The 18,942-nt window shown below is 44.0% G+C and overlaps 1 protein-coding gene across 1 annotated transcript in view; it reads right to left on the bottom strand.

The window, feature by feature from the left end:
- Positions 1–16,631, bottom strand: part of Prkar2a (protein kinase cAMP-dependent type II regulatory subunit alpha) — a 63,761-nt gene extending 47,130 nt beyond the window's left edge. Inside the window, exon 1 of the mRNA XM_038323526.1 lies at positions 16,137–16,631. Coding sequence (XP_038179454.1) covers positions 16,137–16,392 — 256 coding nt within the window. The 5' untranslated portion in view covers positions 16,393–16,631. The remainder of the gene's footprint in view (positions 1–16,136) is intronic.
- Positions 16,632–18,942: the final 2,311 nt, after the last annotated feature.

Here is an 18,942-nt window from a genome sequence, read left to right as displayed (position 1 = left end):
GAAACACAGTTACAGTATCACCAAGGTAGTACAATACCCAGAGGAAAGACCAGTAACATGCTAATTCAGCAGTCCTAATAAGACACGAAGAAACAGAGAACATATTAGTATTTGAAATTCCCCTTTTCAGAGACTGTCCTAAAAGGAAAAACCTTTGTCATCAAATCCATTCTGCCAAAAAAAAAAAAAAAAAAAAAAAAAAATCCAGCAGTGGCGCACGCCTTTAATCCCAGCACTTGGAGGCAGAGGCAGGCGGATCTCTGTGAATTCGAGGCCAGCCTGGTCTACAAGAGCTAGTTCCAGGACAGGTTTCAAAGCTACAGAGAAACCTTGTCTTGAAAAAAAAAATCCAAAAGAGTTTGGTTCAATGGTTCTGTACTTACCTAAAATGCACAAGGTCCTTGGTTTAATCTCCAGCATTGAAAAATAAATTTTTAAAATAAAATCTCTTGTGCAGAAATGACCACCATGAATACTTTATTTATACAGTATTTGCCAACTAGAAAGGAGTAAAACAAAAGCGGATTTGAACTTGAGTTCAAATCCCAGAACCATCTCAATTACTTACAGACCATGGGGAGTGGAGAAAGCCCTGAATGTGTACTGTCAACATGGGCAAGGCCATGTCATGAATCAATACCTCAGACCCATGGGAAACTTGTAAATCCTTCACCATTCATGCCAGGCTTGGAATTGGCAAAGCCTTTCTCTGGACCAAGTGTGAACGTTGACAGTCTGTGCAAATAAAAGTGTTTATGAACAACTGATCAGTGTGTGAAAAAGCAAGCAACTGCAGCTTCCTTCTCCTGGATGTGGGCAGCCTGAGACTGCTCAGCTGCAGACCAGCTAAGCCCTCCCCCTGTGCTGCACATCAACACTGAGACCTCAGGCTGTTGTGGCTCCACCAGTGCACAGCATTTCTGTGTCCCTGTGCCTGATTTTCTTCATTCCCTCATCACCTCTAGTCAGGTCAAGGTGCCAAGCTGTGTGGGTTACAGAAGCAGACCTTGAACAAGTTATTTAACCTCTGAGTCTCAATTTCCTCATCTATAAAAACAGGATAATAATAGCAACTACCTTATAGGGCTGTTATTTGGCAAAAAAAGAACCTTTGAACTGGTTGATATTTTTTAAAAGGCAGTTCCCAGGCAAGTAAAAGGGAAATAGGAGGGAGAGGGCAGCTTCCAGGCATAAGGGATGGGCATAAACAAAGGCAAAGAGACATGAAAAGATAAGCTTCCCTTGTGACTTTTGTCCTAGTCAGACTCACATTCCCACTGTTGGCCGAACGTCAGCTGGAATTCTAACCTTGAGAGCTGGCCCTGTAATTCAACAAGTCCAGAATAGAACTAATCAACTTTACAACTCCTGATTCTTCTGGTTCCCTATATCTGGGGCAGAGCTACCAAACTCTCCTACCACCATTTTAATTCCTCCTCATAGCCTCCTAAATGCATGGCTTGTAGGTAACAAGGGGTCAGGGTGGAGACAGAACACTTTTAAGGACCTAAGTATAGAACTTGACTGTGTCAGAGCAGAAGCAAGGTGGAGTATGGGCTAGGGGTTAAGTCAGAAGTAAAAACTCCAAAAGACAAAACAAAACAAAAACAACAACAACAAAAAAGGAAAACTCCAAAACTCCACCTCTAAGAACAAAACTCAGCAGGCTCCAAAGAAGCATTTTCTACTTCAGAGTGAAACCCAGCTTTGAATTAGGCTTCCCACTGAAGGAGAAACTACAAGAATACCTCTTGTTATCTATTCCCGCTCCCTTCTGGTTATTGTTATTTGCTGATCCCAACCCTATTTCATTTGGTTTGATTTTTATTCATCTTATGTGTATAGATGTTTTGTCTGCATGTATGTCTATGTACCACATATGTGCCTGGAATTTCAGAACTTAAAAAGTGGTAGCCTGGGCTACCTGAGACATGTTGCAGGATATTAGATCACACTGTGTGGAAAGGCGCCTTCTGGTTGGTTTAATAAAGAAGTGAATAGCCAATAACTAGTCAGGAGAGAATAGGCAGGACTTCCAGGGAGAGAGAAGAACTAAAGATGAATCTAGGCATTGGAGAAAGATTTGGAGCAAGTCAGACATACAGAATGGAAGAGAGTTAAAAGCCACATGGCAGAACACAGATTAATAGAAACAAGCTAATTTAAGTTATAAGAGCTAGTTGAGAACAGTCCTAAACTAAAGGCCAAGTTTTCATAATTAATAATAAGCCTCCATGTCATTATTTCCAGGCTGGCAGTTCAAAATAAGTTCGAGAAAGCTTACTAGAGACACTAAAAAAAAGAAAGAAAAAAAAGAATAGAGCTGGGACTTGTAATACAGGCCTATAGTCACGGCACTTAGGAGGCAAGACAAGCAAATCACAAGTTCAAAGCCAGCCTGTCCCCATAAGTTCCAGGCTAGGTCTGCCACAGCATGTCTCCAAAAACAAAACAAAATACATAGCTGGGAGTGTAGTTAGTGGTAAGGAACATGCTTAGTGTATGTCAAATTTGGGATTCAATTCCCAACAAAAAAGCAAAACAAAAAAACAAAAGACTAAAGTTTGGCTGTGGCAGAGCCAGGATATAAAGCCAGATCTATGTTTTTCTTTTATATAAGTCAATATCCATTCAATGAATTTAATTAGTACAAATCATTCAGCAGGGAATAAAATTTATATGGGCCATTAAGTATTTACTTTCTGAGCAAGACTTGGTAGTTTATAATCACAACATTTGCGAGGGCTAAGGGTAGTCTGAGTTACAGAGTAAAACTATCTTTTGTTTGTTTGTCAAGACAGGGTTTCTCTGTGTGACAGTCCTGGCTGTCCTGGAACTTGCTTTGTAGAGCAAGCTGACCTCAAACACACTGAGATCTGCTTGCCTCTGCTTCCCAAATCCTGGGATTAAAGGCATGCACCTCTATTGCTCTGTATAAAACTATCATCAAAAGAAAATCTAAGGCTGGCAGTGTGGCACACACCTTTAGTACCAGCACTTGGGAGCCAGATCTCTGTGAATTTGGGGCCAGCCTGGTCTACAGAGAGAGTTCCAGAACAGCCAGTGCTACAAAAGAAAAAACCTGTCTCAAGAAACTAAATGAGGGGCTGGAGAGATGGCTCAGTGGTTAAGAGCATTGCCTGCTCTTCCAAAGGTCCTGAGTTCAATTCCCAGCAACCACACAGTGGCTCACAACCATCTGTAATGAGGTCTGGTGCCCTCTTCTGGCCTGCAGACATACACACAGACAGAATATTGTATACATAATAAATAAATAAATAAATAAATAAATAAATAAATAAATATTAAAAAAGAAACTAAATAAATAAAGTTTTCACAGAGCAGAAGAGATAGCACAAAAGTCAAAAACACTTGTTGCTCTTATAGAGGCCTCATGTTCAATTCCCAGCACCCCCACGGAGGTTCATAGACATTTGTAACTTCAATTTTAGGGGATCTCATTACCTCTTCTTGCCTCCACAGGCTTGCTTGCATGAAAAGACATAGTACATGTACATACATGTAGGCAAAACACTCATATACATAAAATGAAAATTATTGTTGTCATTATTATTATTATTATTATTATTATTATTATTATCACTTTGGTTTTTCAAGATGGGGTTTCTGGAACATGCTCTGTAGATCAGCCTGGCCTTGAACTCAGAGATCTATTTGCCTCTGCCTTGAGTGCTGGGATTAAAGATATGCACCATCATCACCAGAAATAAAAATAAATCTTACGGAAACAATTTCTAGCCAGGAGTGGAGGCACATCTTTAATCTTAGCACTCTAAAGAGGCTGGTGGTCTCTGAGTTTGAGACCAGCCTGATCTATGTAAGTGAGCCCCAGATCAACCAGGGCTACACGGTCAGATCCCATCTCAAGAATTAAAATAAATGAAAATAAAATTTCACATATTTTTTAATTACGACATGAGTCACATCATACACTAATAGTTCAAAGGAAATGACACATCAAGCTAATTAGTAAATCTGAATCATTCGATTATATGTAGGTTGCCAGGCAAATGTGTATTCATATCTCAGCACTCTTAACTTTTAGAATGGCACAAATATGTAGAATGACTTCATTTAAATAACTCATCATAGTTTTCTTTAAAAGTCTCTCAGAACTTTTATCACACTGCCCTTCTCCAGCTCTGCAGGAGGACACTAACGACACTGTATCATACCTGCTCTTCACGCGAGGCTGTTCAGAGAGATTCTAGCAATAAACACCTGGCATTTACAAAACTCAAAGAGATCCTATGTCAGCCGGGCGGCGGTGGCGCACGCCTTTAATCCCAGCACTCGGGAGGCAGAGGCAGGCGGATCTCTGTGAGTTCGAGACCAGCCTGGTCTACAAGAGCTAGTTCCAGGACAGGCTCCAAAGCCACAGAGAAACCCTGTCTCGAAAAACCAAAAAAGAGATCCTATGTCATCTTTTTTTGTTTTTTAAGGGGAAAAATATATTGTTAAAACTACAAGTTATATGTCAGTACTTCTTAACTTTCTCTGCCCAAGACAGTCACAATCACCTAGGAACCTGTAAACTACACTGGTATGAGTTTATCCTTTTTCCAATTTTCCCTTTAAACCATGCTTGGATATGAAGACGAATCCTTTGTTGTTTTGAGTTTTTGAGGCAGGATCTCTCTATGTAGCTCTGGCTGTCCAGGAATTTCCTATGAAGACCAGGCTGACTTCAAACCCATAGAGATCCACCTGCTGAGATAAAAACCATGCACCATGTCTGTTTTTTGGTTTGTTTTGGATTTTGGTTTTTCTCTGTGTAGCTCTGGCTGTTTTAAAACCAGCTCTTTACATCAGGCTGGCCTCAAACACACAGAGATCCACCTTCTCTTCATTCCAGAGTGCTGGGATTAAAGGTGTGTGCTACCATCACCCAGCAGACTTATTTCTTTTTTCAAGCTCAAAAACTAAGAACTACTGTTATCCACTAGAAAAGGAAAAAATGAAAGTCATAAGGCAGAGGCAGCCAGTCTTCTGTGAATATATCTTGTTCAGCAGATTTGACTTCAGAACCATTGAAATATTTTATACAATTTTAACATTAAATATAAAAACAATCCTTGGCGGGGCTGGAGAGATGGCTCAGTGGTTAAGAGCACTGACTGCTCTTCCAGAGGACCCGGGTTCAATTCCCAGCACTCACATGGCAGCTCACAACTGTCTGAAGGTCCAGTTGCAGGGGATCTGACACCTTCACACCAATGCACATAAAGTTAAATAAACCATATAAAAATATATTTTAAAAAAACAATACTTGGCCTTTTTTATGGCGTATCTATAATCCCAGCACTTGAAAAGAACAGGCTGGAGGAGCTTGAGGTCAGACTGGTCTACATAGCCACTTTAGACCAGTCAGGGCTATATAATTTTAAAACTCTATCTCCAAGAAAACAGAAAAAAAGCCGGGCCTAATGAAATTAATCAGTAAAGTATTATGCTGAAGCCAGATGGTGATGGAGCATGCCTTTAATCCCAACATTTGGGAGGCAGAGGTAGGCGGATCTCTGAGTTCAAGGTCGGCCTGGTATACAGAACTAGTTCCAGGACAGCTAGGGCTGTTACACAGAGAAACCCTGTCTCAAAAAACAAAAAAAGTATTGCCAGCGCTCAAGCCTGTGGTTTTTTTTTTTTTTTTTTTTTTTTTTCCAGACATTTTCTCTATATAGACTTGCCTATCCTGGAACTCATTCTGTAGATCAGGATGGCTTCAAATTCACAGAGATCCACCTGCCTCCCAAGAGCTGGGATGAAAGGAGTGTGCCACTGCTGCCAGGTTTAAACTGTGTTTTAATCCCACTGTTAAAATTATGACTCTGAGATTGCTATCGTATGACATAAAAACACTGTCCTCTCCCCTGCCCTCCTAAATCAAGTCTTTTGCTGATTCTTTCCTTCTCAAACACACTTGGAGAAGTGAGGATGGCAATAATTGGGGCTTTGTGACGCAAAAAAAATAAAAAATGAGCACTTCTGAATGCTGAAGCTTTTTGGACACTGTGTAGAAGGGGGGAGGGAGGGAGGAAGGAAAGGAGGGAAAGAGGGATGCGAGGCATGGAACTCATAGTTTCAGGTAGGCAAGCTAACCCCTCATCTATGAAACACTGTACTCTTCATAAATGGGCCACAAGAGACCCTGTCTCATTAAAAAGAAAGAAAGAAAGAGAGAAAGAAAGAAAGAAAGAAAGAAAGAAAGAAAGAAAGAAAGAAAGAAAGAAAGAAAAAGGGGCTGGAGAGATAGCTCAGTGGTTAAGAGTACTGGCTGTTCTTCCAGAAGACCCGGGTTCAATTCCCAGCACCCACATGGCAGCTCACAACTGTCTGAAGATCCAGTTGCAGGGGATCTGACACGTCCACACCAATGCACATAAAATAAAAATAAAATTAAAAAAGAAAGAAAGAGAGAAAGAGAGAGAGAGAGAGAGAGAGAGAGAGAACCCAAAGGCCTGGGTCCAAGATGGTGGTTGCAGTATTTGCACCCCAGATTTCCGGGCTGTTAGGCCAGTTCCGCCCACGGTGGAGAGGTCCATGTGAATGGCGCCCACAGCCTGCCTGTTCAGAGTCCTCACCTACATCACGGTGCCGAGTGGGGTGGGAGTGGATGTGCTCAACGTTTTCCTGAAGCTGCATCACAATGGAGGGTCTAAAAGATCCGAGTTCATCACCAGCACCCATCTCTACACCAGGACCAAGCCCTTTCCCTGGGGAAATGGTAACCATTCCCTCTTCACAACCCTCAGGTAAATCCATTTCTGACCGGATATGAGGACAAACAAGGGAGCCTGGGCCATCACCTAGGCAACAGCGCCAAAGCACTGGTTTGGACGTTACTCTGCAAGTGAACCAGCAAAGTGTATGGGGCACTCACGGTTTTTTGATTGTTTTGTAACAAATACTGACCATCATAACTTTTTTGTATCCCTTTACTTGTGGAAGGAGATAGCCAAGTAACAAAGTTTAAAAAAAATAAGCAACTGTACTTTAAAAAAAAATTTTAAAGGAGAAGTTTATATAAAGAGGTTTGCCTGGAAGGGAAAACATGGGTTCATTTTTATAGTAATTTACCCTAACTCAGAACCCATTGCCCTACATGTAACAGCTATGTGCAAAAAAAGGCACAAATTTTTCCTTTCTTTTACAATGATAAATGACAAGTGAACATGATATATAAGAATTTTTGGATGAACAAAAATAACTTACTGGAATATAAAAAGAGCTAACAGAACACTCCACTAATGTCAAAGAAAGAGATTTTCAGAGAACTGGTATTTTGCCCCATATCATCTCTATTCAATATCAACCAGACATGTAATTTTAAAAAGTGGAGTGCCAGTAAGATGGTTCAGCAGGTATTAAAAAAAATTAAAGGGCTGGAGAGATGGCTCAGGGGTTGAGAACACTGCCTGCTATTCCAGAGGTCCTGAGTTCAATTCCCAGCAATCACATGGTGGCTCACAACCCTCTGTAGTAAGATCTGGAGACCTCTTCTGGCCTGCAGAACACTGTATACATAATGAATAAATAAATTCTTTTTTAAAAAAATGTAAAACCCTGAACAGAGCTACACATGGTGGCATGCACTTTCAATCCCAGCTCTAAGGAGGGAGAAGCAGGTGAATCTCTTGTGAGTTTGAAGCCAGCCTGGTCTACATAGAAAGTTCCAGGATGGCCAGAGCTATTGGTATTAACTGGAGCTTTGTATTGCTAAATTAATAGATTTTATCTCAAAAACGAAAATGCACACACACACATACTAAAAAACAAAAAATAAAAACTAAAACTAAATGGCTATGAAGTAGCACATGCCCAGTATAACCCCAGTGCCCGGGAGCAGAAGCAGGAAGATCAGTGCCAACCTAGGATACATGAGATTCAGGTTTCAAACAAAACAAACAATGACCCTCCCCAACGAATGTGTGAATGAATGAATAAATTCATGTTACTTCGACTAGAATGGATCAAAGGCTATGAACACTACTCTGGTATCCTCTTAGCTTATATCTGGTCTCCAATTTAAGAATTATTATAGGCATTGGAGAGATGGGTCAGTAGTTAAGAGCACGTGTTGCTCTTGCAGAACACAGATTTGATTCTCAACAGCCACGTGGCAGCTCACAACTCTAACTTCAGTTTCAGAGGTTCTGATGCGTTTTGGCCTCCTTGCGTACTGCAGGAATTGTTGTACATAGACACAAACAGGCTAACCACTCATACACATAAGCTATTATAGAACATACACACAAACTAGGGGCTGGGAATATAATTTGGTGATATGGCATTGGCTGGCATGTTTGAGGCCCTGAGTTCAATACCCAGCACTGAAAAAAACAACCACAGTATCCCTCAATATAATCCAAACCAGTGTTAGCATTAACCTCAAAGGTATCATGATGGTGAATCTTCAGTGTCAACTTGACTGGATTGAAATGATGGAAAAGACAACTCTGGGCATGTCTTTTCCAGAGGGGTTTAACTAAGGAGGGAAGGTTTACAAAGGAGAGGGGACTTACTCTACATAGAGGCACAGAATAAACAGACTAGGGTTTCCAAGTGAATAAGGAAAGGAAAAGGAGAGAACCAAATGAACACTAGCACTCCTCTATCCCTGCTTCCTGACTGTGCACTCAATTGTGACCCCTGCCTTCATTATGATGGACTGCACCCTCAGACTGTGAGCTGACATAGACCCTTTCTCCCTTAAGTAGTTTTCTGTCTACAGACTGGCCCACAATAAGACTGTCCTTACTTCAGATGACTACTGTGGCACCCTGGTGGTCGCCAGGTCACTGAAAATTTGGTTCAACTAGATGTAAACTCAGGGGTTTCCAGGATCCCTCAAGGGCTGACTGATAGTCACAAAAACACAAAGAATAATGCTAACTTTATAATTAGGATGCTTTATATTCTTTTAACAAAGAATCCAGGTGGATCTCTGTGAGTTCCAGGCCAGACTGGTCTACAAGAGCTAGTTCCAGGACAGGCTCCAAAGCTACAAAGAAACCCTGTCTCGAAAAACCAGAAAAAAAAAAAAAAAAAAAGAATCCAGGTCAAGACTAGCCAAATGAAGAGACAAATACTAGAAGTGGGAAGGTCTCAAACACAAGTTCTATACCTTTTCTGCCCAGAATCAGGGCACATCACCCTCCCAGCACAACAGTGTGTTCTTACTGGGTTGTTAATAACGGACTCCAACTCCTTTGTTCTACCCAGCATTAGACTACCTAACCTAGGCTTGTTAGCGCACATTTGCTATTCCAGTATGTAAGCTAAAACAGGGAGGTCATGAGTTTGAGCCAATCTGAGTTACATACTGAGCTCATTCCAGGGCAGTCTGAACTAGATATAGATGCTCAAAAATAGGGGGGGGGGGCAAGGTGCTGGTGGCGCATATCTCTAATCCCAGCACTCAGGGAGACAAAGGCAGGAAGATCTCTGTGAGTTCGAGGCTAGCCTGGTCTACAGAGCGAGTTCCAGGTCAGGCTCCAAAAATTTACAGAGAAACCCTGTCTTGAAAAACAAAAACAGGGGCTGGAGAGATGGCTCAGTGGTTAAGAGCACTGACTGCTCGTCCAGAGGACCCGGGTTCAATTCCCAGCACCCATATGGCAGCTCACAACTGTCTGAAGATCCAGTTGCAGGGGATCTGACACCTTCACACCAATGCACATAAAATAAGGTTAAATAAAACCATAAAAATATAAAAAAAGAAAAACAAAAAAAGAAAAAGAAGGAGGAGGAGTAGGAAGAGGAGGAGGAAGAGGAGAAGGAGGAGGAGGAGGAGGAAGAAGAAGAAGAAGAGAGAAGAAGAGGAGGAGGAGGAGGAGGGATGCAACGGTGGTGGTAAGGTTAAAATATCAACTCTCATATAGTTGATTTTTCTGGGGACAAGTCCTTGACCTGAGTAATCATTATAACATAAAACACAGATAGGATCCAAGAGCTCAAGACCACCGAGCACATCCGTAACCATGAAATGAAGAAAATCCTGAATTTCAAGTGCTGGAAGAATTCTCTTTGAAAGAAAACTTGTGTGTGTGTGTGTGTGTGTGTGTGTGTGTGTGTGTGTGTGTGTGTGTGATGGTTCTCTGGAGCTTGCTGGTCTCACAAAATACCCTACCCTATGTGAGCTCTAGGCTAGTAAGCAGTCTTGTATCAAAAATATGAATAAATGGGGCTAGAGAGATGGCTCAGAGGTTAAGAGCACTGGCTGCTCTTCCAGAGGTCCTGAGTTCGATTCCCAGCAACCATAAGGTGGCTCACAACCATCTGTACTGAGATCTGGTGTCCTCCTCTGGCGTGCGGGCATACTTCGAGGCAGAATGTTGTATACATAATAAATAAATAAATCTTTAAAAAATATGAATAAATAAATAAAAATAAAAAAGAAAGAAAGAAAAACCCACAGTGGACAGCTCCTAAGAAATGACAAGAGGTTGACCTCTCTCTTACACACACACACACACACTCACACACATCAAAGAAAATCGTTAAGAAAACTAAAGGGGCTGGGCGGTGGTGGCACACACCTTTAGTCCAAGCACTCGGGAGGCAGAGACAGGCAGCTTTCTGTAAGTTCAAGACCAGCCTGGTCTACAGAATGACTTTCAGGACAGCCAAAGCTACACAGAGAAACAATGTCTTAGAAAAAAAAAAGAAAAAAGGGGGCTGGAGAGATGGCTCAGAGGTTAAGAGCACTGGCTGCTCTTCCAGAGGTCCTGAGTTCGATTCCCAGCAACCACATGGTGGCTCACAACAATCTGTAATGAGATCTGGCGCCCTCTTCTGGCATGTGGGCATACATGGAGGCAGAATGTTGTATACATAAATAAATAAATCTTTAAAAAAAAGGAAGGAAGGAAAGAATGAAGGAAGGAAAGACAGGGAGGGAGGGAGGGGAGGAAGAAGGGAGAGAAAGAGAGAACTGGAGATGGGAGGTTCAGCTAAGGCGGCTGAGGCAGGAAGATGCATTAAGTTCTAGAGCTTTCTTTCAGCCAGCCTGGACAACATAAGGAGATCCCAGAGATCTTTACAAAGACAGCCAAGACCGAGCTGGAGAGATGCTCAGCAGTTGAGAGCATGCTCCACTCTTGTAGAGGAGTTCAGTTCCTAGCACCCACCCACATCAGGGGACTCAAGCAAGTACAACTCCAGCTTCAGGGAGATCCAATGCCTCTGGCCTCTGTGGGCATCTGCACTCATGTGCATATCATCACACACAGATACACACAGGAACATAATTTAAAACAATAAAAATAAATCCTTTAAAAAAAGACTAGTAATATTCATTCATTTTACTAAATTCCATCCCCCCTCTTTCTCTTTTGGGACAGGGTCTTATTATGCAGCCTCAGATGGCCCTAGACTTGCTATGTAGACCTAACTGTCCTCAAATTTATGAAATCTTTGTTTCTGCCTCCCACAGACCGCAATTACAAGCATGCATTACCACATCTGGCCTACAAGCCCCTTTTAAAATCTCATGTGCACTGAAGTTAACCAAACTCAATCAACTGGAGATCTAAAGAGAAGAACCTTGGAACATTGCCAAGCAGGTAATATCTGTTTTGTAAGCAGAGACACTAAGCATTAAACACTTGGTTTGGAAACAGCAAGACAAATCACATATTTATTAATGGTCATGGAAGTCAACAAACCTGAAGCCCCCCAAAAATCCACTAAACAAAAAAGTGGAAAACCAGGTGCAGTGGATCACACCTATTAGCAAAGCACTCAGGAAGTAGGGGCAGGAGGGTCCCAACTTCAAGGTCATCTTCAAGTTCAAGGCCAGCCAGGGCTCACAGGAGACCCTCAAAAAATAAAATGAGGGAGGAGGTAGCCTGGCAGTAGAGGCACATGACTTTAATCCCAGTAGAGGCAGGCGAATCTCTGAGTTCGAGGCCAGCCTAGTCTACAAGAGCTAGTTCCAGGGCTGGAGAGATGGCTCAGTGGTTAAGAGCACTGACTGCTCTTCCAGAGGTCCAGAGTTCAATTCTCAGCAACCACATGGTGGCTCACAACCATCTGTAATGAGATCTGGTGCCCTCTTCTGCTGTGTGGGCATACATGGAGGCAGAATGTTGTATACTTAATAAATAAATCTAAAAAAAAAAAAAAAAAAAAAAAAGAGCTAGTTCCAGGACAGGCTCCAAAGCTACAGAGAAACAGAAAAACCCTTCTTGAAAAACAAAACAAAACAAAAAAAACCCAAAGATATCCTATTCCTTGAGGTTTTTTTTTTTTTAAAGAGTCTACCTATGTAGCCAGGTTGACAGTGCGCTCACAATCTTGTCTTGAGTGCTGGGATTACAAGTGTTCATCATCATTGTTGGCTTCTCTGCACTTTTGACCAAACCTGAGGACCCAAGCTCAACCCACTAGATCCATGTGGTGGGAAGAGAGAATTGACTTCAAAAAGTTGTCCCCTGACCTCCACAGGCCAGCCATAGCATACACATGCACATACACGTGAACACATATATACATACATTAAAAGTAAATGAATGAGGGGATTGGAGAGATGGCTTAGTAGTTAAGAGCACTGGCTACTCTTCCAGAGAACCCATGTTCAATTCCCAGCACCCACACGTCAGCTCACAACTGTCTGTAACTCCAGTTCCAGGGGATTTGACACCCTCACAGACAGACATGCAGGCAAAACACCAATGAACATAGAATAAAAATAAATCACTAAAAAAACAACAATGGAATAAGAGCTATCAAAATGTCCATTCAGTGGGGAACTCACTTTCTGCCAAGGCTGACCACCTGAGGGAAGCAAGAACCTGCTTCCACAGGCCTCCCCTGGCCTCCACAGTCTCAGGAGCTGCAGACATTGCAGTGCTACAGCCTCTGCACCTGGCACTTAGAACATTTTGGGTTTATGCCCTACCGTTAAAGGGGAGATAGCCCCACTGACTAGGAGAAAGTGTATAAAATTATACATCTGATAGAGGACTGTAACCACTGTATTTAAACAATTCCTATTACCCCCCAAATTTAATCTTTCTTTTTTTTTTTTTTTTTTTTTTTTTTTTTTTTTTTTTTTGGTTTTTCGAGACAGGGTTTCTCTGTGGCTTTGGAGCCTGTCCTGGAACTAGCTCTTGTAGACCAGGCTGGTCTCGAACTCACAGAGATCCGCCTGCCTCTGCCTCCCGAGTGCTGGGATTAAAGGCGTGCGCCACCACCGCCCGGCTAAATTTAATCTTTTTTAAAATTTAATCTGTTGTTGTTCTTTTTGAGACAATCTCTACACAGCCCAGGCTGTCCTGGAACTCACTCTATAAACCAGGCTTGCCTCAAACTCACCAAAATCCACCTGCCTCTACTTGTGCTAGTATTATAAGGCATGTGTCACCATGCCTGGCTTTTAACCCCAAAATTAAATACCTCAGTGAGTTCATGGACAGCCTGGTCTACATAGCATGTTCCAGGCCAGCCAAGGCTACACAGTGAGACCTATCTCAGCAGGAAAAAAAAAAAAAAGAAAAAGAAAAAAATAGTTTGGGGTTATTTCCCCATTGAAGTCTTTGTCTTTTACATTCAAAGGAGTTCTTTTTCATTTTTCCTTAATAAATATTTTCAGGGCAGGTGGTTGTAGCAAATGCCTTTAATCCCAACACTCAGGAGGCAGAGGCAGGTGGATCTCTGTGAGTTCAAAGCCAGCCTGATCTACAAAGTGAGTTCTAGGACAGCCTCCAAAGCTACACAGAGAAACCATGTCTCAAAAAAAAAAAAAAAAAAAAAAAACCAAAATTAATTATATAAATTTATTCCTATAACTTGCTTAAAGAAAAAAAAAAAGGAGCCTAGGCCTAGAGTGGTGGAACAAGTCTTCAATCTCAGCACTGGGTAGGCTGAGGCAGGAGGACAAAAGTTCAGGTCTGAGCTCAGTTGCCAAACCCTATCTGAAAAAAAAAAGGAGAAAGGGCTTGGTATTTCTGGTTATACACTCAAGAGACATGAAACTATCCAGCCACAAGGCAAACCTGCCCAGAGTTTAGAGCAGCCACATTCAATCTACTTACAAAGCAGAAACACCTAAGTGACCCACCAATCATACAATGTGGCACAGTATGCAGAGGTCAAGCACATGGACAATCAAGGAGGGGGGTTCGCCTGTTGTGGAATATTATTTTAAGGTGTGTTACTTTTGTTTATGTTCTGTAACATTTGTTTAACAATGTAAAGATATGTTACTTTTGTTTATGTTCTGGAACACTTAACAATGTAAAGATGTTCTACTTTTGTTGCATTTTGTTTAACTCTACTGCAATAGCTCCTACAGCAATGACCACTTCCCTACCTGTTGTTACTTGAACATTTAGCTAGACCACTCAAAACTAGTTAGAAATTTTCTTTTTTCTTTCTCCTCCCCCTCCCCCCAACAAGGCTTCTCTAGATAGCCCTGGCTGTCATAGAACTCAGAGATCGGCCTATCTCTGCCTGCTGGGATTAAAGGTGTGTGCCATCACCACCCAGTTAGTTTGTATTTTCTAATGTGATTTAACAATTAAACTCAAAACAGTCTCTCAACATGTTTGTTTTGTTCAAAAGGAGGCAGGTGGTTGGGAACTGCCTTGGTGGTCAAGGGTGCTTGCTCCTCTCGCAAAGGACCTGAGTGCGTTTGTTCACCCACATCAGACAGCTCACAACTGCCTGTAACTCCAGCTCCAGGGGATCTGCTGTCCTCTTCTGACCTCTGGGAGCACCCAAATACAGCAGCTATACACATGTGGCACACATACTAATACATAATCAAAATAAACCTGCAGGTGCTGACCATTGTGATACATATTTTTTTCTTTTTGGTTTTTTTGTTTTGTTTTGGTGACAGGTTTTCTCTGTAGCATTGGACCCTGTCCTGGAACAAGCTCTTGTAGACCAGGCTGGCCTCGAACTCACCTGCCTCTGCCTCCCGAGTGCTGACAGTAAAGGCCAGCGGCCACCACCGTCTGGCCGAGATGCATTTTTAATCCCAGCACTACTCAGGAGGCACAGGCAGGCAGATTTCATGAGGTAAAGGCCAACTTGGTATAATTAGTTGCAGTCATCCAAGGCTACATAGTGAGTCTTTGTCTAAGAAAAAGAGTAATTAAAATAAAAAAAAATAAAAAGCAAGCTAACTCTATTAAGTTAGTAAAGCGTTAGGGAAAGCAACCAAGAAAATGAAATTGCCCTTGACATCCTTACTTAAACTAAATGAACAGAATGCTACTTGTATATTTTCCTGCAGCCAACACGAAGTATTGATTCTGTTCACCCATTTAATTCAATTCTTTTAACCCATAGGGAAATTTTAAAATCTAAATCTTTACATTTTTAAGCAATCACATTTTAAGAAAAATAAATACATAACGAACCGATCAGGGATGGAATGACCTAACTGAAATTTCCTTTAAAAACTTAAACAAAGGGAAAGAGGAAAAGGGGGAAAACAGTGATAACTGTTGAACTGTATCAATCAGCATTGGGGGAGGAGGCTCAACTGTTGAATGTGAGTGACAGCATTCAAGGAGTGGTTCAGTTCATCTTTTTTTGCATGAGAGGTTTTCATTGAGGCAAAGGCAGGAAGTTCTTTACAAGTTCAAGGGCAGCTTGAACTACCTAATGAATTCCTGTTTAATCCAGGCTAATGACCTAGTCTCAAAAAAAAAAAAAAATAGTTTTCAGCCGTAACTCTTCCAGGACCGAAATCTGCAAATCAAGTTACCATCCTCTTCTTCAGGACGAGCTGCCGAGTGCGGAAGAGGTAGCCTTCGGATAGGAAGCAGGCTATGGGATCTAAAGCAAAGGCAAAGCAGCTTCTGGCGGGACCGACTTAAGCTCCGCGCCACCACGCGGACCAAAGAACGCGCACGCTTCATTCAAGGCTGAATCTGACAAATCACTCTCTGTGAACGTTCCGGCTCGGAGAACCGCGGAGCTCAATTTGGAATCGGCACACGCGGGGAAACCCAAGCAGCTCGGCTGGAGAGCTCTCGGGTCCCGGCCCAGGGCAAGGCCAGGCGTCGGGCCCTCAGCCCCGCTGGTCGGCCCGCGGGGACCCTCCCTAGACCCTTCGCTCGGTGCCCACCTCGCACCTCGGCCGTGCCCCGCCCGCCTACCTTCCAGGTTCAGATCGTCCGAGTCGGTGTCACTCTCCCCGTCCTCCTCGACGAAGGCGACCGCGCGGGACTCCTGCTCATGAAAGGTCGTCGGGGTGGCGATGAGCGTGTCTGAATCCTGGGCGCGGGCCTCGCGCAGGCGTGTGAAGTACTCCACCGCGAAGTCGACGAGGTCGGGCGGCTGCCTCCGCAGCACCTCCACGGTGTAGCCCTGCAGCAGCTCCGTGAGCCCCGGCGGGATCTGGATGTGGCTCATGCCGGCGACGGCCGAGGGGACCGGCGGGTCGGGGCCGCCGGCGGCCGCAACCTGCGCACTCCCTCACGCCGGCCTGTCACTCGGCGCCCGCGGTCTCCCGCGCGGCCCGCCTCGGCCTTCCTCGCGTCGCGCCTTGTTTCGGCCGGGTCTGCGTTTGTTGTGCGGGCCGCGCGACCCTTCTGCTACCAAGCCAGCCTGGCGCCGCTGGTGCTGTCACCCGGCCGCAGCCGCCGCCGCCGCCGCCGCCGCCGCCGCCGCCGCGGGGACCGACGGGCTGGCGAGCTGGACGGGCGCGGCAGGCGCCCGGGTTGTGACGCACGCGGCCGCGGGCGTGCGCGTCCCCGCCGAGAGCTGGCACACAGTGCGCGTGCGCCGCTGGGCCGCCCGCTCTCGGAGCAGTCCATGGTCAAGGTGTGGGAGGCCCCGGAGATGAGGAAAGAGTGACCCAGCCGCGAGGCAGGCTGGTTGGTGCGTCTCGCCTGGTCACAAAGACCTTTCACTTATGCTTTCAGAACAGACTGAGAGCCTCTTAACCGAGGGCCAGGGACACTGATGTGACACAGGACCACCTCACCTTGATTCCTGCTCTAGTGGAGGACCAGAGGGTTCACTCTACTAAGGACATTATGACATTAATGCTAACCCCCAAAACAGGAACTCGCCCAGAGGAGAGTCGTCTAATAACACAGTACAGCAAGAACAAAGACCTGGGCAAGTCAGGACCACCTTGACTGACAGGTAGAACAGTACAACCGATTACAAGGCCCTAAGGAGTCTAGTGTTAGGCTGTCAAAAGGGGAAGGTTTTGTAGGAAGTGAAAGTTTCGGAGAGATAGTCATTTGGAAGCCTCAGGCAGAGCCTAACCTGGAGAGTGAGAAAAGGCCTGGAGGCAGGACAGACCTTTGGCCTTGTTCCTCCTCTTGGACATTTCCACCCCATTCTTCAGTCTAGACTTCACCTCGGTCGTCCTCACTCTCAGGACTGGGTCCTGGGCCACATTTGATGAAACTGAGCAGATACAGGCACTGTTACCTTTTGCCTCTGGGAAGAGGGCAGAGGTCAATTGGAGGGACCAGGCTATAATAACCCAACTTGCTTTCTCCTGTCACCAAACTTGAACAAAAAAAGATATCCTTCCTAGGAAATCCGGCCACAAATTCAGTTCTGGCCAAAGACGCAGTGAGCATAAAGCTCTCCTCCTCCCTGCCAGAACCAGCCGACAACTTACTAGCTGTAGATGTGGGAACCTGATGGGCATTTGAGATGGTTAAGCTCCACCTGGTAATTACTCAGTATTAATTAAGATCTTCTCTAGCACCGCCCATCCAGACTTGGCACAAACCCAAGACCTCAGTGCTGCTAGGAACTAAGCTGTCTACTTCACTGAAGTATGCAGTGTAGAGGCCAGTCCAGGCCCTTGGCTAGGGAACCTGTGATTACAAACATCTGTGCATCCCTGAATATGGCCCTTAACCCGACAGAGAAGTCTTTGATGTTAAATGGCAGGGAAACAGTGTCCAGTGTGTTGCCTGGGTGCTTATTGAATACTTGTGAAGTATGAATGAATGAATGAATGAATGAATGAATGATAAATTTCAGCAACAACAACAGAAGCAGAAACTGCTCTCCTGACTTCACAGTCTCATAACAGGTATCCTTTCCTGCAAAGCCATGCTTCTAACCACAGAGCACGAAGGCCCCATAAAGACAGGCAGTCTGGAGTCAAGCATGGTGCCAGGTAAATGCTTGTAGTCCCAGTACTTGGGAGATGAAGGTAGCAGGATCAGAGTTCGGTGCCAGCCTCTGTTACATGGTGAGTTCAAGCTGGCCTGGGTTACATGAGACCATCTCAAAAAAAGAAAAAAAAAATAAACAAGCAGAAAGACAAGCAGTGGAGATATGTCTTTTCTGCTCTTAGACAGACTGATTCTAACAAGTTTTCCAAGATTCTGACCTTGCCATTAATACCAGAAACCACGGGTGTGCCTCCCATTGCGCCATAATACCTAGAGAATTGCCTCCAAGCAACCTGCCAGCCAATCTTTGGGAAAGGTAAATTCACAAGTCCAAGTCCTAGTTTTCTCACAGGATCAAGTCTTACATGTTTCAAATGGGGCACAGGCAGGTAAGGAGTTAGGACTCTGACCCCAATTACAAACCAGAAAGCTTGTTGACAGAGCTGGGTGTGGACAGGGTCTCCTGGTACACTAAAACCCTCCTGGCCTCTGGCCTTCCTGACTTGGTCACAGATGCAGCACTGCTAAACCATCCGTCTGTCCAGCAAACAGCATTCAGAGGACATCCTAACCTGGTGTAGTGCACATAACTTGCAGTCCCCACTACTCAGGAGAATCACTTTTGTGCACAGAGTTTGAGGACAGCCTAGGCAACACAGAGGGATCTTTATCTTAGAAACAAAGACAAAGGACACAGACTGGGACTGGAGAGATGGCTCAATGGTTAAAACCCCTTGTTGCTCTTGTGAGTCGGGTTCCAAGTACTAGCAAAGTATCTCACAACTATTTATAACTCCAGTTCCAGGGGATCCAG

This window comes from Arvicola amphibius, chromosome 3, assembly GCF_903992535.2.
Source record: "Arvicola amphibius chromosome 3, mArvAmp1.2, whole genome shotgun sequence".
Lineage (NCBI taxonomy): Eukaryota > Metazoa > Chordata > Mammalia > Rodentia > Cricetidae > Arvicola > Arvicola amphibius.
Note: the sequence above shows the minus strand (reverse complement) of the source record. Positions and strands in the feature narration are given on the sequence as shown.